Source organism: Spermophilus citellus (genome assembly GCF_964194105.1).
Source record: "Spermophilus citellus genome assembly, chromosome: 6".
NCBI lineage: Eukaryota > Metazoa > Chordata > Mammalia > Rodentia > Sciuridae > Spermophilus > Spermophilus citellus.
Window position 1 is genome coordinate 82,395,069 of NC_138187.1, and position 20,807 is coordinate 82,415,875.

At 35.0% G+C, this 20,807-nt stretch overlaps 1 protein-coding gene across 1 annotated transcript in view; it reads left to right on the forward strand.

The window, feature by feature from the left end:
* Positions 1-20,807, forward strand: part of MYO3A (myosin IIIA) — a gene marked incomplete at both ends in the record, with an annotated part of 197,984 nt that overhangs the window by 36,526 nt on the left and 140,651 nt on the right. The window contains 4 exons of the mRNA XM_081300337.1: positions 8,213-8,289; positions 13,444-13,589; positions 16,164-16,229; positions 19,030-19,185. Of these exons, the coding sequence (XP_081156463.1) occupies positions 8,213-8,289; positions 13,444-13,589; positions 16,164-16,229; positions 19,030-19,185 (445 nt within the window). The remainder of the gene's footprint in view (positions 1-8,212; positions 8,290-13,443; positions 13,590-16,163; positions 16,230-19,029; positions 19,186-20,807) is intronic.

Below are 20,807 nucleotides of genomic sequence, written 5' to 3' on the forward strand. Positions count from 1 at the left end.
ACCTTATATTAGACAAAGGTGCTAAAAGCATGCAATGGAGGAAGGATAGCATCTGTAAATCCATATGCAACAAAATGAAATTGAATTCCTTTCTCTCATCATGCACAAAAGTTAACTCAAAATGGATCAAGGAGCTAGGAATCAAACCAGAGACTCTGCATCTAATAGAAGAAAAAGTTGGCCCTAGTCTCCATCTCGTGGGGTCGGACTCCAAATTCCTTAATGGGACACCTATAGCACAAAAGTTAAAATCAAGAATCAACAAAAGGGACGTATTCAAACTAAAAAGTTTTTTCTCAGCAAGAGAAAAAATTAGAGAGGTAAATAGGGAGCCTACATCCTGGGAACAAATATTTACCCCACACACTTCAGATAGAGCTCTAATCTCCAGAGTATACAAAGAACTCAAAAAATTAAACAACAAGAAAACAAATAACCCAATCAACAAATGGGCTAAGGATCTGAAAGACACTTCTCAGAGGAGGATATACAATCAATCAACAAATACATGAAAAAAATGCTCACTATCTCTAGCAATCAGAGAAATGCAAATTAAAACCATTCTAAGATACCCTCTCACCCCAGTAAGAAAGGCAGCCATTATGAAGTCAAACAATAACAAGTGCTGGCGAGGATGTGGGGAAAAGGTTACACTTGTACATTGGTGGTGGGACTGCAAATTGGTGCAGCCAATTTGGAAAGCAGTATGGAGATTCCTTGGAAAGCTGGGAATGGAACCACCATTTGACCAGCTATTCCCCTTCTCAGACGATACCCAAAAGACCTAAAAAGAGCATACTACAGGGACACAGCTACATCAATGTTCATAGCAGCACAATTCACAATAGCTAGACTGTGGAACCAATCTAGATGCCCTTCAATAGATGAATGGATAAAAAAATGTGGCATTTATACACAATGGAATATTACTCAGCACCAAAAAATAACAAAATCATGGCATTTGCAGGGAAATGGATGGCATTAGAGCAGATTATGCTAAGTGAAGTTAGCCAATCCCTAAAAAACAAATGCTGAATGTCTTCTTTGATATAAGGGGGGCAACTCAAAACAGAGCAGGGAGGAAGAGCTAGAGAAGAAGATTACCATTAAACAGGAATGAGAGGTGGGAGGGAATGGGAGAGTGAAGGGGAATTGCATGGAAGATGGAAGGAGACCCTCATTGTTATACAAAATTACCTATAAGATGGTGTGAAGGGGAAGAAAGAAAAGAGAGAGAGAGAAATACGTTACAGTAGATGGGGTAGAGGGAGGTGATGAGGGGGAATAGGAAGGGGATAGGAAAGGCAGCAGAATACAACAGACACTAGTATGGCAGTATGTATAAACGTGGCTGTATAACCAATGTGATCCGGCAATCTGTACACGTGGAAAAATAAGAAAGTCTTACCCCATTTGAATCGAATGTATGACATGTCAAGATCATTGTAATGTTTTGAGCAACTAATAAAAAAATTTAAAAAAAAAAGAGTTATATAAGATTAAAAAAAAGTTTTTTTAAAAATGGAAGACATCATTTTTAGGGTTCTGCTGAGAAACAGAACCAGCAGAATGTGTGTATGTGTGTGTGTGTGTATGTGTGAATATGTGAATGTATGTGTGTGCCCATGTAAAATATGTGTTTGTGTTCATGTGTATGTGTGTGTGTGCATGTGTGTTTGTGTGGAGAGAGATTTATTCTAAGAAATTGGCTCACAATGCTAGAGGCTGTATAAATCTATGTTACAGACAGTAATTTGTTTTACTTAATATCCACCAAGTTAATTGTTAATCTAGTCCAAAAAGCACCTTCACAGAAATACCCAGAATAATATTTGACCAAATATCTGTTTTTCATGGTCCTGCCAAGTGGATATATACATTTACCCATCATACTATCTTAACCTTAGTTACAAAAATGGCAGAATTAAATGACCCAATGACCCTTTATGTTGACAGAATTCTCTATTCTTATAATTTAAATTCTCATGCTTGTAGAATTTTGTTTATAAGGGTTTTGCTGTGTGAATTATAGCACATCAAGTTCCCTACAGTTAGAAACCACATATTTGGTATTTCTATTGTCTCCCTAAGACCCCAAGATAAATCTTGAGTGCCCATTTCTCTCCCTAGAAGTAGGACTTATGCAATAGAGAATAAAGTTACTGTGTAGCCACCCAATAGACTAGGAAGCTTTGTTAGATGGGGCTAAAATGGCAAGAGAATTCCTTAGCAAAACAAAAGGCTGAAGAATCATTAACATAAACCTCTGTAATGTCTTCATGGCTTTGACTTTTAATGGATTATTGCCCTCTTTCCTGACCTATTTGCTGTTCAGCCCTGATCTCTTTTTGGCCTCCGGTGCCTTTCCATATCCTTTCACTATCCCAACTTTCTGCCTGGAATTTTCCACCATTCAGCATCTTCTCTTTTGAGATGATTATGTAACTATTTACTTGGGTGACTTATTCCATTCGTTACTTTCTGGACAAAATGATTTTTCCTTTTTTTTTTTTTTTTTTTTTTAACTTCCTGAGGCTACTGGACTCATACTTTGGATCCCTGTGGTGTTTTAAAGTAATTTATGTCAATCATTTTTAATAGACTTTTGCATTTTTCCACCTTCTTAGCTATTTTTCCTGTGAGAATTCATGCTAAGTAAAAATGCCGTTTGTCCTCAAGGAAGTGACTTTTCTCTCAGCTTCATTTTTAACCTGAAAACAAACAAGTTAGAACTCATGACCATCCAGTTGACTTTTACTTTGAATCTATTAGGTTATGTGGGCAAAGTGATCTTGAGGTTTAATAGGCATTGTAGGTGCACTTAGAAAACATGGAATTTAGTAAATGCCTTCCTCTGTCACCCTTACAGAGTGAGGTGTGTGTCCTGTTTTTAATGTAATATTCATCTAATCTCAAAATTTCTTTTTTTTAAACACATAATCTCATTTATATGTGGAATCTAAGAAAAATTGACTGTGCAGAAGTAGAATCAAATGATGGTTACTAGAAGCTAGGGATAGAGAGTGGGGAGGGAATTGGGAGTTACCGGACAAGGTAGTTTCAGTTAGGTAGGAGGAATAACTTTTGAGATGGATTGCACAGTGGGGTGTCTAGAATCAATAATTTCAAAATGTCACCACAAAAATGTCAAGTAGGATGATGTATATGTTAATTTCCTTTGACTTAAAACATCACATTGTTCTCCGTATGAATATACTAAAATTATGATTTGGCAATTAAAAATAATGCAAATGTAATAAAAGATAAATAAGCCAATTGGGAAATGAGACAGTTCTTTAAATCTATCTAAGTGGCCGATAAATTCATGAAAAGATGTTCAATATCCTTAGTCATTAGGAAAATGCAGATCAAAATCATGAGATAGCACCTCATACTCACTAAAATGGCTGTGTTAAAAAGACAGATAATAACAATGTTGGTGTTTGGAGAAGTTGAAACTCTTACACATTGATGGAGGTTATTTAAACTGGTTTACCCCTTTGACAAAGAGTTGGGAGTTCTAATCTCAACATTTCTTACTCTACCTAATTTCATTTCTCTAATTTGGTTCCTTTTGTTTTCTTATTGATATTCTGGGATGAATCTTTATTTCTACCATTCTGTTTACTTCTAGAGAAATCCTGTTTTACACCAAATGATATATGAAATGCAAAGAGTGTTATAATTCATCACCCTAGCTCTTCTTAGACCAGTGGTCTTTGAAGGGGCATCAATACCAGCCTGTGTGTAAAACATTATTGGAGTTCAGGAAGAAATAGTTACACTTCTATCAGATTGCTATTTTAACTGAATCCTTTAAAATTATAATTAATACTTTTATGAATGTGTATATTAATATGTTAGTAAACATATAAAGAAGAATCTGTCTCTGCATCTGCTTACAGTATACTGCTTGAATTTTTCTTATTATTTGGGATGACTGACTCAAGATCTTAGAGGACAAATGTGTTCCTTAGATTTTTTGGGGGGAGGGTGTTATTGGGAGTTGAACTCAGAGATGCTTAAGCAGTGAGCTACATCCCCAGCTTCTTTTTATTTTTTGAGTCAGGGTCTCGCTAAATTGCTGAGGCTGGCTTTGAACTTTTAGTCCTCCTACATCAGCCTCCTGAGTCTCTGGGATTTCAGGTGTACACCACTATGCCTGGCTTTAGAAAATTTTTAATCTCATAATAAAAAAAATACACAAATTTACTGCACTCTCATATAAACATAAAGCCTAATGACTCTTAGGCTTTATTAACCCATGACTGACTATTGCCCTTGTTAATTTACTATGTTAGTTATAAAATCACTAGAGCTTTGTATTCAGGGTTGCTTGGTTTTAATGGGAGAAACTAACTCTGACCAATAAGAATACAGAAAGAGCAGTAGTTGGCTCACAAAATCAAAAGAGAAGCAGGTGATGTGGCCTGCTAAGAATAGAGCTGCAGCAGTGTTGGACCTCAGGAGTAGGCCCCACCCTATGTACCCCAGGGCCTTGTTTTGGTTAACTCAGCTGTACTTACCTTCCCTCCATGAGTGTCTCCACTCAGGATTTACATTTCCAAGAAACAATGTGACAGTCTATCTTCAGCTACATGCCACACCCTAAAAATCATTTATTAGCATCCTTCCTTATATTTCCTGTGATCTTTCCCAACCATTCATGTCTATAAATCCCAATGCTAGGACATCAATACTGTTAGACCATGACGCAAGAAAAGACCACTGACTCCAATTAAAATCAAATTAAAGCAAGCTTATTATTTCGACCGGCTGGGCTGCCTCTTCCCTCCCAAAATGGCGGGAACAAGACAGCAACCCCAGCTTTCCTGCAGCCCAGCTTTATAGCCCAGAAAGTTACACAAAGGGGGGGGGGGGGGTTACAGATAACAGAACTCTGAGGAGCATAACACTGATGGTAGTTTACATTTTTTGCTGGCCACAACATCACAATTTATGAGGACCATTAGAGCCTCAGAGAGGGTCGTTGTCTGGCCAGGGAAGGCCAGTATTTATGAGGTGTCACTAGAGTTTCAGAGAGGGCTGCTATCTGGTCAGAGAGCCAGGCATGGGTGAGTTCAAGGCACGGGCAGGCATTCCAAGCAGGTTCAGAATTTGCAGTAATTTATAGTAAAGCCGAAATTATCTTTTCATGGTTTTGTGGAAAGATGGCTCCCAATTTTAAGAAAAGATCAGGTTGGGTCTATCCTATCATACTGGCTGGAAAATGCTGATTCTAATGATGTCATCTTCATATCCAGAAGAGAGAGAGAGAGATAGAGAGAGAGAGAGAGAGAGAGAAACTTGGTTGTGGGTGTTTTTTTCCCTCTTTATACCTTCAGGAATAAAATATAATTTTTTTTCAGAAATAATTGAAAACCCTTAGAATAAATTTTAGAAAGTTCAGAATAAATTTTAAATTAATTTTTCTTTCCTGCTCTATATCAATGAATTATTATTCTTTGATACTATCATAAAATCCATATTTAGGCTGGGGATGTGGCTCTGCAGTAGAGTGTCTGCCTGGCATGCACAAGGCCTTGGGTTCTACCCCCAGCACGACCAAAATTAAAAATAAAAATAGAAGAAAATCCACGTTTAATCATTTTGGCCTTTAGTTCATAGGGAAAAAAGGGGTGGAGATTAAAATTTAACTTTTTTGAAATATAAACTGCCTGAGTAGCATTTTGGAAAAGAGTGATAATAAGTGCTGATATTGTTTCTTCAGATACTCTGTTGTAAAATGTTTAAGGGAGAAACTTCAAGTGTTGATTTAGACAATCATTTTTTACAATTTTTTTATTTGTTCTTTTTAGTTATACATGATAGTAGAATATATTTTGACATACATACATGGAGTATAACTTCCTATTCTTGTGGTTGTATATGATGTGGAGTTACACTGTTCGTGTATTCACATAGGAACATAGGAATGTTATGCCAATCATTCTACTGTCTTTCCAATTCCCATCCCCCCCTCTTCCCTTCATTCCCCTCTAATTCAGTGAATTTCTGTTCTTCCCTCTGTCTTCCTCCCCACTTATTATGAGTAAGCATCTGCATATCAGAACATTTGACCTTTGGTTTTGGGGATTAGCTTATTTAGCTTAACATGATAGTCTCCAGGTCTGTCTATTTACCAGAAAATGCCATAATTTAATTGAAGCGCACCTAGGTCAGTTCCATAATTAATTGAGCTGCTATAAACATTGATGTGTCCATCTCACTGTAGTAGTCTGATTTTAAGTCTTTCCGGTATATGCCAAGAAGTGAGATAACTGGGTCAAAAGGTGATTCCATTCAAATTTGAAAAATGATGTAGGGAAGGTGTTTTATCTTTAATGAAATTTTTAAAAATTCATTGAATTTTGAAGCTCATCAATTAGGATAGGATTTATGCATAGAAGGAGAAAGTCAGTAAGGGATATATCTAACATGGAACCAAAACACCCAATGTCCAACTATCGCACCATTGAAACACCCATTTGGCCAAATCTAGCCTTTAAATTTCATGGTGAAAGTTAAATGCCATCTTGAGGGAATCAAATATACCCCCATTTTAAATCTCAATCATTGTCTTCCTCTACTTGGCTTATTAGATAAGCAGCGAGAGCCTAATACTGATGGGACACGTATAAGGTACTTGGCAAAGCAGAGAAATCAATGACCACTCATGATTTGGGTCTATCCCATCAAGTCCAGAGCAGGTCAAGGGCAGGAGAAGTGTACTGTCCCCCTTGCACGAGGAACAGGAGGATGAAAATTGAGAGGAGACATCTTATTTCAAATTCTCATGAGGATCAGTGATGTTTATGTCTAACCAGGTAGCAGTAATGGAAATATGACATAATGTTTGGTTGTCTCTTCATTATAGCCCTTCATTTTGTAATCTCTACAAAGGTAAAAGAAAAGAAAAATGAGGCAAATGGTCATTTTTATTAATGTATACACAAATAACTTTTTAAATAAAAAATTCTGCTTTAATGTTTTGAAAAGATCAAGTGGTTCACAAAAAATACTTATATGCCTAGCATTGGTGAAACACATTAAATATGTGATATGTAAAGTATGTGCTATATACTAACAATGTAAGTCATTATTATTAAGAAATCATTTTTCACACTTGTTTATTTTTAAGTAAGAAAATATTCTGAATTGCATTTTTTAATATTCTGGCATACAGTATAATTGTTCTCAATGTTACTTTTTTATTTGTGAAATTGAATACTCAGAACAATTCCATTTAAATAAATAGAAACAAACTGAAAAAAAAAACACAAAAATTGGAGCTGGGGTTGTGGCTTAGTGGTAGAGCACTTGCTTAGCAAGTGTGAGGCCCTGGGTTTGAGTCTCAGCACCGCATATAAATAAAATAAAATAAATATATATTTGAAACAAACCCACAGAAACAATTTTAGTTAAATAGGAGTAAGAAGTTCTGGTGTGCTACTGCATGGTAGACCGACTGTAGATAAAGATAATGTACTGTATATTTTGAGTGTTTTCACCATAAAGAGATCATAAACATTTAAAGAGACAGATAAGATCAGATATTATTAATCTAATTTGATACAATATATAAATGTATCAAAACATCACATGATACCTCATAAATATGTGCGATTTTTATGATTTTATGTATTGGTTTAGTATAAATTTAAATTTAAAAATCACTGATTCTATTAATGATGTTGGTTTCAATGTTAGATATAGTTAATTTAAAACTTGTAATTTGGCCAAAGTTGATAGATGGAAAATAATTTTATGCACATTTACAACTTAACTACTATGTGTATAACATCATATAAAACATTTTAAAATTCCCCAGATTTATTTATGGGGAGAGGAAGGAAGAAAAACAATTATATGCCAAAATATGTAATTAGAGTTCAAATAGTATAAACTGTAGAGCATCAGAGGAAGTAGAGATTAGTATGATTGGAAGCAGATTAGAAGCCAGAATGGGGGAATAAGACTTGAAATGGGACCTTGGGCAGGATTTAGATATGAAAATAGGAAATAAGAGAATTATTCTGTATTTTGGTTATGCAGAGATCCTGATTCATTCTTCTTTAAAGTGAGTTCAAGTCCAGTGACAGCTTTGAGGGAACAGAATTTTAATATTCATTTGAAAGAAAATTTATAGCAGTCGAAATCACTTTACAAGGCTAATTAATGTAAAAGGTAATCTCTCATCTCTTTCTTCTAGGCGTGTCTGCACAGCTCACCAGCACCCGGCACCGTCGGAACACATCCGTGGGAACACCATTTTGGATGGCTCCTGAGGTCAGAGTTTTGAGAAAGACAGTGTTCTCACTTCCCTTTTCATGTATACTGTATCTCCACAGTATTTTGGAATACAACAGAAGAAAGGGTGCTTTGTGTTATTTAAACATAGGGTTTTTGCATGTGTGAGAAAGAACACTGGAGTTGCCCCATAAATGAGCCACGAATAAACGAATGAACAAATATAAAGTGGAATGAATGAGTCAACCCAATGAGGTATCAAGAAGCTACTTGCAGTTTTAATTTTTCATTAATTTACTTCGTGGTTTAGCATGTATCTGTTATAGATTTGTATGTTTTGTTTTTAAATTAGAAATATGAGAACCCTTGACTTTGTTATATCAGATTCAGGTCCATTGACCAATATATCAAGTTCCCATATTGTTCACCTACTTGGGGTCAGCTTTAGTAGATTCTTTTCATCATTATGTGAGTGAAATTGTAGATAAATTACTAAAATAGTTAAGGGGAAAAGTGTTCAGTTACATCTTCCCTCTGCAGTCACTGTTTAGTGCCTTCTGTCTTTTTTGTTATGTTTATCAATAAAGAACACTTATTTTTGAAAATCCTCTCTGCAACCATTGGGAAAAGCTCTGCTATTTACCTATGGTTTTCTAGAGAGTGAAGGAAGCAGAAGCAATTCAAACACTATATTAATATTGCAAAAGCTTCTAATTAAATTTGGCATTTAAATCCTGGTATAATCTTTTTATTTGAATACCAATTCAATTATTTTTTATAAAAAGTTAGAATGTATACATACAAAATAAGGAGAGAGAATTTACTATTTTACGAGACTTTATGAAAATCCAGCGATTAAAAAAAAACTTAACAGGGGCTAAATCTGAAAATAAAAATATAAAGTGTAGTCATTAGCAAAAACAGAATTGAATGAGAATCTCAAAAGAGTTTCTTTAAGCTGGGCGTGGCACACACCTGTAATCCCAGTGGCTCTGGAGGCTGAGGCAGGAGGATCACCAGTTCAAAGCCAGCCTCTGCAAAAGTGAGGTGCTAAGCAACTCAGTGAGACCTTGTCTCTGAATAAAATATAAAATAGGGCTGGGGATGTGGCTCAGTGTTTGAGTGTCCCTGAGTTCAATCCCTGATACCCTCTCCCACCAAAAAGAATTTCTTTAGTATTTTTTTCTGATATCTCACTTATGTTTTGCATACTTGTAAAAAATTAAAAACAGTGAGAAGTCAATAAAAATGTAGTTTTCTACCAAATATTTTGCATCTTGTTAGCATGTATTAATAATTAATATGAATAATGCAGCTTATGATAGTTATGATTAATACCCTAGTTATGTTTTATGTTAATTTATAATAACAAAGCCATTATCACATATTTGAGTTTGCCTTTTAATAAAAACAGTCCTTAATGTGTAATTAGTAAACAGTCATTTTTATGTCATTATTTATTATTAATAAACCTACAATAACTGTAAATAGGGCTTTCTTTTAACAAACTCAGGTTATTATAGAGAAGAAAAAAGGCACCCTGATGTTCTTCCAAGCTGCCGTATAAATATGTGCTCGAGATTTTGTGCATATTTTATTCATCTCTCTAAAATAAGTACTTTTTAATCTTGAAGACTGTGTTCTGAATAATCAGTTTCAAGATGCCCCATATAAACCACTTCTGTCTTATTAATGAAATAAATAATGTTTATGTTATTGAATAATATATATTTTGACCCTAATTGACATAGAAGTATTTCATTGTTTTTAGGGCTTCAGAGGCAAGCTTGTTGAAATCAAAAATCCTTAATTTCTAATGTTTTAAAATCAGATCTTTATAGTTATACATAGTAGTTGGGTTCATCTTGACAAATTCTTACATGCATGGAAGTCGATTGCAGTTTATGAGCCCCCCTTTCCCCTCCTGCTCTCCCTCCCCTCTCCCATTGCCTTTCCTCTACTCTACTGGATTTCCTTTTTCTTGTCTATTAATTGATACTTGATTGGTTCTTTGTATTATCCTATCCTTTCCTCCTCACTTCCTCTATTTTACTCTAGCTTCCACATATGAAAGAAAACATTCAATCTTTGAGTTTCTGAGTTTGGCTTATTTCACTTATCATGATATTCTCCATTTCCATCCATTTACTGGCAAAAATGGCATAATTTCATTATTTTATGGCTGAGTGGAACTCTATTGTGTGTGTGTATGTGTATCACAATTTCTTAATCCACTCACCTGGGTTGAGTCCATAATTTAACTATTGTGAATTGTGCTGCTATAAAGGTGGATGTATCGCCCTAGTGTTTAGATCTTTAGGGAAAATGCCAAGAAGTGGGATAGCTGGGTCATATGGTGGTTCCATCCCTAGTTGTTTTTTTTTTTTTTTTTTTTTTTTTTTTTAGGAATCTCTATATTGCTTTCCAAATTTTTTATATTCATCTGTAGTCCCACTAATAATGTGCAAGTGTTCCTGTCTCCTCACTACCTTGCTAGTATTTATTGTTGTTGGTATTCTTGATCATTGATTTGACTTTTTTTTTTTAAAGTCCGCTTCCAAGGTAGTATTGTTGGTTACCTAAAGCTATCCTTTCCAAACTGGAATGCAGATGTGCCAGGGCAAAGGGGTCAAGGGAACTGACTACAATGGTAGGTTACCATACACATTTTGTATGAATGTGTATACCTTGGAGAGTTCAAGGGGTGGTTTAGGTAAAGATTCTAGAACAAGCACAAACAAGAGATGTCCCAGGCAAACTGGCACATAAGTTCACCTGAACCTATGAGGACATATTCCTAGACCACATTTCTAAAGACATGGAATTATCCTGAAGGAACAATTTTACTAGAAAAAAAATTGGTATGAAAAACATATTATTTTTATGATAAGGCAAAGATATGGAACAGAATGGAAATTTCATGTGAATATGTTTTTAAATTTGTGATGGCCTTAAAGAGCTATAATGCATAGACTATATAATCCACCTAATTATCATGTACAATGTTACAATTTTAGTGAACATTCAGAGGACTGTGAATGTGTAGTCATCACCACCATCTAAGTTTAGAACATTTTTGTTGCCCTCTTGTACTGTTAATGAGCATTTCTCATCTCCTTTCAAACTCCCCTACCTTAGGCAAACATTAATCTACTTTTGGCTATATGGGTTTACCTATTATGAGAATTTCATATAAATAGAATCATACAATATGTGGCCCTTGTCTGGCGTCTTTCATTTGGTTTAATATTTTCAAGATCCATCCATATTATAGCATTTATTAGCATGCCTTTTTGTGGCATGCTAGTATTTGATGGTAAGTATATACCACATTATGATTATCTGTTCTTCAGTTGAAGACCATTTAGGTTGTTTCCACATTTGGGCTCTCATGAACAATACAGCTATGAATATTTGCTACATGAATTTTTAATGTAAAATTTGGAACTGTTATGCTTTCTCCTGGTTCTTCAGGCTATTCTCTCTGACTTTTAGCAGTTCAACCTTGTGCAATATTAAAAATATTTTGGTAAGAAAGTTTGAGAAGCCCTGTATAAGATGATGTCCCTAGCATATTAAGTTTGAAAACAATATTGCCTCTCTTTCTTTCTCTCTCTCTCTGTATATATATTTTAAATATATTACATATAGTATATATTTGTATATTTTATTATACATTTTATATCTATATTACATAACATATCTAATTACATAAATATATATTTACATGTATTATATTTATGTTATATGTAATATATATTATATAAATAATTTGTGTCTGTATTTATTAGTGGCCTTCAGGTGGCTAGGAATGGATCAGCTCATAGCCTTCATATGTATTTGCCCATGAACTTGCTGCCCAACCCAGAACCTGAACATTATTAGCACATTTTCTCCTGTCTCTTCCTCTATCCCATTTTTTTGCCTCTTCTAGAGAACTGTTGATTTATATGTTGTACTCATCATTACCTATCTTTTATTTTCTTAAAATCATACTTATATATTTATATTTAGGTGATTTCCTGTCATTTTATTGCTTTTAGTGTCCGGTAGGAAGAAAAACTTATTAATGAGGAATTCACCCTTCCTAAGTGAAATGTGCAAAGACTACCAACTCAACTCCAGTGTGCCAGCACAAGGGGTTTTTAAATGTGTTGCATCTGATTTTCAGCAGAGCCAGAAAGATGAGAAATGTTCCTGACAGGGCCTTTGATTTCTTTCACTTTACATATAATTTTATAGTACTGAAGTTAAGTGATATAATTCTTATCTGCCATTATCCAAAACCATTTGTTATTTTTCTGGTAGGTTGGCATTTACAAAATGTAAAAATTTTTAAATGTAAAAAATGCTTTTTAAAACTATAAAGCTGATTTCCTTTTTGTGATTACTGATGTGAACAGTTGTCATTTGTAAACTATCTGTGTCTGTAGTTACACATTTAGAAATGAATTATGATGTATTTAATGCAATGATTTTTTTATAAAGTAATACTTATAATATTGCAAAAAAAAATCCTGTTTCTCTTGTCTCTCAACTGTATACTTTGGTTTGAGGCATGTTTTTAAACCTGGTTGCAGTTCTACAATTTAATGTAGCCCAGATAAGCTGCTGGTAAATCTTTATCAATATTTATTTTTATTCAGGACATTTTTTTTAAGTTAATGGATTAAACCTTTCTGCATTCCTCCAACCTCATTCCTCCCTTGGATACTCTTGCCTTCTACTTGCCAATAAGAATCAGGGCCATCTAACTAGACTGCCTTAAGATTATTTTCCTTGACTTCTTTCACTTTTAATTCTTTGAAAATCTGTACTTTATCTCTGTCCAGATGAATGTCTCCTTTCTGTCATCAAATGTTTATTGAGTGACAGCCACTGCACAGTCTTTAGATGTGTAGTTGATCCCATTACATTCCTTTGGGGACATGCTTTCTTTCTACTCTTCTTTTATATTTTCAACAATATTCCTTTTAATAGGCTTCTTATATTTGCAAACCTGCTAAGGTATTCTCTGTTCTCAGAATAAAAATACTACTACATAATAAGTTGATTGCTTATTGTACTATTAAGTTACTTCCTTTACTTATAGCAATCAGTCTTCATCACTTTAAACATTTAATCTTTATTCTAAATGTTAGGGTGCAAGCTTGTTAAAGTCACACACTTCACCTTTGTGTTGTCTTCTCTTAGGTGATTGCATGTGAGCAGCAATTAGATACCACTTACGATGCCAGATGTGACACTTGGTCCCTGGGTATAACTGCCATTGAGCTGGGTGATGGAGATCCTCCGCTGGCTGAACTGCATCCCATGAGAGCACTCTTCAAAATACCAAGGTCAGACAGTCAGCATTAGGTTCAGTATCTGCATCCCCTTAATCTTCCTTGAGCCACTGGCTTCTCATCTTGCTCATCATGGAAATATTCAGACCTGTTCAGCAAATTGGGAGCAGAGTGACCTGGAATATTATTCTGCTTCTTCCAAGACTATCTTTGTTCAGTAGTTGCATTTCCCTGATTGAAGTAAAAGAGTTTCTCTTGATAATCAGTGTGTCTTTTGCTAGAATTTGAACTCAGAAAATAACACTCCCACTCCTTATCCTTTCCCCAGTGAGTCAGTGAGGCACCCTGGAACTGATCAGTGTAACAGTGATTTGCTTCATCTACCAATCTAGAAATGTTTTACTACTTGCTAAGACTTCTCTTTGTTCATAACCTTAAGATAATATTGTTTAAAAATGATAAATAAAATTTAGTGATAAAATACTAATGATTTAAAATATGTCATTATAATATGATATAGACTAATACCCTCTTTAGAGCCATGAAAGTACTGTATAGACTCTGCTCCTCTGGTGTGTGTAGCAACAAATCTTCCATGGGCTTATCCTATTACTCATTTCTTTAAATATTGCTTTATCTGTCTGTTGGTTAGTTCTAGATGTTTCAGAAAACGAATGTGAGCAGATTGCTTATCTTAATTGTGAATGTGTCATTTTTGAAGATGTTAAAGTCTTCAAAATACCTGGCACCTTAATTCTAATAGAATGCATAAATACAGCCTGTGGTGACAGGGACGGGTACTGAGTGGTATGGTAATATATTACAGTCTGTTATTACACTATCTATTAAACAAATTTGTGATCTCCACACCTGAAGACACAGAATCACACATACAAAGTCCTGGGGAGGAAGAATTCTTCCTAACAGAATAACACCAATGTGTTCTATTCACTCCCCAAATAATCCATTTTAAATATTTGACATGCAGTTTAATTCTTATAACATCAAAGCATTTAAATTTGTTTTTTATTGCCCTTGAATTTCCAGTCTATCTGTAGGTTCTGAATTATATTGCTTTAGGTATATGGCAACTTTTACATAATAATCTCAATGTTATTTCAATTCTTATTGTTTGTAAACATATATTACTTATTTGGTAAGTGGGGAAACAAGATTACAGAAAAGAGAGGAAAACTGTCTGATTCCAGCTTCAAGACATCTTGTTGAATTTGAGGAAAACAGGAAAAAAATCTATATTGCTTACACCCTATTGTCATTCTTAATTTAAATGAAGCTCTTTATTTCCTGAGCCATTTTGATTGTGGTTTAAACCATCATATTTAACCTAATATTATTAGTCTTGGTTATAATGCCACCTTGGAGGAAGGGTGACAGCTATGATTCAGTTACATGGTTGTTGATAGCTCAGTATTATGCAGTTTGCCAGGTGATTCTGGAAACTGCATCATATTAACTATTTCTTATCATTTCTACCACCAGTATCTCTCCAAAATGAAAGTCTGAGAATATTGACTGTAGACATAGGTAAGGAAAGATATCTAAAAAGTTACCCAGTTCTGAGTGTCATGAACTCATTATGACTTTACTATTCTCAAAGCAAGCCAATAAGTCTCATAAAAGGAAATATTCGGGGAACAAGAAACAAAACAAGATTGCTGGTAAAAAGAGCTACTTCTTTTAACGTGTAAATCAGAAATCTTCCAATTGTCCTAAGGATTGTGAAATGAGCTTAGGCGTGATCTGGAGCAGATGAGTAGCCACACTTTTCTTTAATGAGCCTGTACAAACTGTACATTAATTTCATTATAAGCTATTTAAGGAGGAATGCAGAACCAAAGACAAAGTATTTCCATTCCACTAATGAAAACAAAGAGCTGTTGGAATAGACATAAAGCAGCACTTCAGCGATTCAGCCATCATGGTTGATCAATGTTGCTTGATTATGGAGTTAGATCAGCCTCGTTTTCACGGATGTGCCAAAAAAGAAAGGAATTGTTCAGCTTGAAAAAATGAAAAGAATTAATAACAAGATCTTTTAAGTGGCATTCAGAGCTTTATAGCTAATAATATGTTACAGTCCCTTGCTTTTGTAACACTTGGTAACACTGTTTCCTGAAATGTATGCAGTAACAAAAGAACAACTCACATTCTGCTGTGCCCCTCTGTGCAGTACTGTCCTCCTTATTCTAAACAGTCCTCCTTTCAAGTCACCTCTGTACACCTCTGTGCACCCTCAGAGACTTCAGCAGGATTCATGAGGGGCAGGGGGTTATTTTATTCCAGAATTCATTGTTTCTATTCTGCTAAGTATTGATGTTTTCCCCTAGGGCTGTCAGGTAAAAAGCAAGAAAAATTATTTTAAAAGAAAAAATTAGCAGTTAGAAAAATTGGGTCATACATTAAATGCTTTCAGAAGAAAAGAAAAAGGAACCTGTCATTTTATGTCAAGAATGATTAAAACTAATTATCTCTCTTTGAATTGGAAAATGGTGGCTTTCTTGAGTTACAGTGTGTGAGTGCAGTAATGCATTGGTCTATCTGACTGTGCTTCTCTATTGCATTGACTGCCCAGTGGACATCATCCAACCTTGATTCTTGTTTTTCTAGGAATCCACCTCCAAAACTAAGGCAGCCTGAGCTATGGTCAGCAGAATTCAATGACTTCATAAGCAAGTGAGTAACAATAGAGTTTTTTTTGTTTTCTGTTTTTTGTTTTGTTTTTGTTTTTTTAAAGAAGAAATAACATCCTGCATTGACTTTGAACTGTGCCTATTTGCCAATGTCACTGGGCTTCTTAATCTCCTCCTGTTGCTCTTTATCTGTTGAATAGCTCCAGAGGTTTCCCTTATTTTCTTCAAAAGAAGCATCTGTAGTGTCTTATGTGAGTTCATTGATACTCAAATAATGCTCTCAGGGTCAATTTTATTCACATATCTCCAGCTGTGCTCCTGGGGATCCCTTATCATCTATGGACATATTATGTTCCTCCTTTCACTTGCCTTTGGCAGGTACGCCTTAGGCATCTTGTACAAGCTCAACCATCATCCCTTTAGCCAGTCATTTAACCCTTTACTTATGTACATCACTGTTCTCACTGCAGTCAGAGAATTTTCACTGCAATCAGTGAATCAGAAAATTGTATTTATAAAAAGCTTTATGTGTGAACATCAGAAGGCATTTTTTTCTTAAGTGCATTTTTTGTTTGTTTGTTTGTTTTTTGTTTTGTTTCGTGCTGGAGATTGAACCCAGGGACTTGTGCATGTGCAGTAAGCACTCTACCAACTGAGCTGTATCCCCTTTAGTAGATTAAGCTTATTAATATGTAAATGTCTATGGCAATTGTTTTTTGTTGTTGTTGTTGTTGTTGTTCCTTTCCATTGGACATTTTAAACTTGACAAATAGCTCAGGAGCACTGTCTCCATACAAGTGACTAGGAACTAGGTGTCAGTCATTTATAAGAATCTGTCCCATAATCCTTTTTCACAATTTTTGTTATGTCTTCACCTTAAAAAGATAAGGTAAAGGATGACCCCAGTTGTAAATGGGACCGAGGAGAAGGGGCATTAAAATGTGGTATGCCAAAAGTCTACTCAGAAAATGTATAAAGGACAAGAAAGCAGAGTAACCAGCCATTTTTATACATACTGCTATCACTGATTTTCCTACCAAGAATATCTGCTTATATTTCTAAAAGCAAGAGAATTAGATTCAAGAGTTTGTAAGAACCCAAGATAGATTGATAACCTTTTTACCTTCAAGTTTTCACTGATCAGATATTACTAAGCATGTGTTAAGCACTACATTATATTTAGTGAATTACAATAGCATTTCTCAGTTCTCCTAGGAGAACCACTGTTAGCTTTAAAGGGATCCCCATGATTCACAGTGTCTGCCCTCATGTCTTCAAGATTCTCCCTGACAGATCCTCCATGGAACATGGGTTCTTTGACATGTTTCTCACTGTGTCCCATCTAAGAAATGTTCCTGGTTTCCTCCAGGGAGTTAGAATTCTGTCTTGCAGAGTGTTATATTTTGTTCCTCTTCCACTAGAAACATTGCAAATTTTATTCAACTTTACTGTTTTTGGTGACTTTCTCTCTAACTACACAGTAAAGCAACTCTGGAGCACTGAATGTGTCTTTCTTTGCCACTGTCACTCCAGGATCACTGTGTACCTGGTACACATTGGTTATTGGTAAAGGTACACTTGAACAAAGTACTTTCTTTCATGTGAGACTCTTCTTAGCGCTTAAATGTGTATGTTACACATATTAAAAATTGCTATGCATATTTTGTTTAAGTAAAACTTATTCTTATTTTTAGATATTATCATCCTTATTTCTTAGCATTTTTATTATTTTGGTTAAGCCTGATGAAATAAATGGCCAAATTATAATCCCAGGAGGATCAGCGATACTGCTTGTCCCTGAAGCCAAGGATTGGGCAGCAGGGACTTCTACTTCTTCTCCTTGTCCTCCTTTTTCTTCTTCTTTTTCTACTTTTTAGTATCCAGTTTTATCATAATTATAGAGCCTCTGCATCTCAGGGTTGAATGGTCTTGGAAAGTTATAAGAACTCAAACACATAGTCACAGAGCTTAAATCCTTCTTGAACATGTGCGTGAATTGGCCATTTGATCAGTACTGAAATATCCCTTATGAAAACAATCATGCAAAAAATAAAAATAAAAAATAAAAACAATTATGCTTTCCATTGCAGCCCATTACACCCTGATAAACTTCACTTAAAAAATTCTTCTTTACACTGACTTGAAAGCTGTTTCTCACTTAATTACATGCCTCAGTCCTAGATTTTTCCCCCGTCATAACCACTGAGAGCTACCAAATGCCTCTTACAATATTTGAAGACAGTTGCCAGTCTGTTCAGATGCTCCTCCCCTGGTGTCCTTGCAGGTGCTCTCATTGGCATGGTGTGCCCTGGTGGAAACTATCAACAGGTGTGATCTGCAGTGCTACATCTACTGTATGACCTCAGGAAACACCTGCTGACAGGAATGCAAATGTCTGCAGCAGATTAGTCTTCTCCAGTGGGTTAGCAGTTTTATCACTCGAAAGAAATAGAAAGAAATCAGTGGAGAAGTTTGTGTTAATTTTAGATAAGCATTAAGATTGTAATGATTTCATTGTTGTTTATCTTTAGCCACCGACTTGAAGAGGAGACTTTGCAGTAGAGACAGAGTTTAATCATCACTATACATTAATGCCTACAGGGAGACTAAGGAAGTGGTATTGAGTGGAAAGTTGATATCATAACAGTGTCCTAATTCTCAGATATGTGCACATTTGCAGACGTTCATTCATCATTTTGAAGTTTAATATTTTTTGAGATCTGCTTGGACTGAGCATCTGTGAGAACTATCACTTTCTTAGTAGGATAGATTTTTAGCAATATAAATAATAGTCTCGAAACTCTACCCTATTGAATGATTGTGTGTTCTTTTTGCCAGTGCAGGTGCTTGACTAAAGATTATGAAAAGCGCCCAACAGTATCAGATCTTTTACAGCATCAATTCATTACTCAAATCGAAGGCAAAGATGTGATGTTACAAAAACAGCTAATGGAATTCATTGACATTCATCATTGCATGGGAGGCACAGAAAAGGCCAGGTAATCAAATAATATCTGGAGTCCCAAAATCCAAATTACCTGAACACCCTGGACAGTTTTACAGGTCAATAGTTTCTAAGGTGGAAAAAGACCTCATTGAAGTTCTCTGGTTGTGATTTGAAGGTAATGGATTACTTACATGGAAAGTGAATGTCACATGTAGAGTTGCATCCTGATAAAGGTAAAGTTACTGGCAGCAATTTTTGTTTTGTTTTGTTTTTATGGTACTGGGGATTGAACCCAAGGATGCTGAACCACAGGGTCTCACTGAGTTGCTTAGACCTCACTAAGTTGCTGAGGCTGGCTTTGAACTCATGATCCTCGTATGGAAGCCTCCCAAGCCACTGAGATTACAGGGGTGTGCCACTATGCCCGGCTGGCAGTATTTTTTAATGACCTCATGATGATTAGTGTTGGCATATATTTCTTTTGTTTTCTGGTCTTTTGCAAAGTAAAATATATTAAATCTTGGATTTAAAAAAGAAAATGTATTAACTCTTGAAAGACTTTTTAATACTATTATTAGTTGGCATAATTTTCTCTGGTTCAATTATATTTAAAATCATTTTAATATCTTTCTTCATATTTCCTATTTAGATTTTTTCTTTATTTTTATTTATATATGACAGCAGAATGCACTACAGTTCTTATTATATACATTCAGCACAATTTTTTATATCTCTGGTTGTATACATAATATATTCACACCAATTCGTGTCTTCATACCTGTACTTTGGATAATAAAGATCATCACGTTCCACCATCATTAATTACCCCATGTCCTGTCCCTCCCCCTCCCACCCCTCTGCCCTATCTAAAGTTCATCTATTCCCCCCATGCTCCCCCTCCCTATCCCACTATGAATCAGCCTCCTTATATCAAAGAAAACATTCGGCATTTGGTTATTTGGGATTGGCTAACTCCACTTAGTATCATCTTCTCTAATGTTTTAGGGAATTTAAAAGATCCATAGAACTATACAACATAAAAAATTTCTCAAGTACAAAATTCTAATCTATAAACTTTTAGTATCTTTTATGGATGAATATACATTTTTAAAGCAAAATTTAGAATAATGTTTACTTGTGCTCTGGAGTCTGTCTTCTTTCAACGAATAGTGAATATTCATGTCATTAAATATCCTCCTACCACAAATTTTTTAATGGCTGCACAGCATTTATTGCCTGTTTATTCAATGATTGCTTTAAATTATTCTCTCTTATGAGATATGTAAGTTGCTACTAATTGTTTTTACCTTAACAAGTAATATTGTAAAGAATAAAGTTGTACAAGAATTTCTTATTCTTTTTTAAAAACATTTTTTTAGTTGTAGATGGACACAGTAACTTTATTTTATTTATTTATTTTTATGTGGTGCTGAGGATGGAACCTAGGTGAGCACTCCACCACTGAGCCACAACCCCAGCCCTCTTATTGTTTCTTTAAGATAAATTCCCATGGAAGGTACTGTTAAGTCAAAAGATAGTCTTTTGTAATTTAAATTTATTTTTGAGAATCCTATTGGTTTCATCTCCAAAGCATATCACAATTAAGAAAAATGGTAGACGTGAATAGAAAACAGAACATGGTTTATTTGAATTTCTGTTGTGAGTTTAGAAATG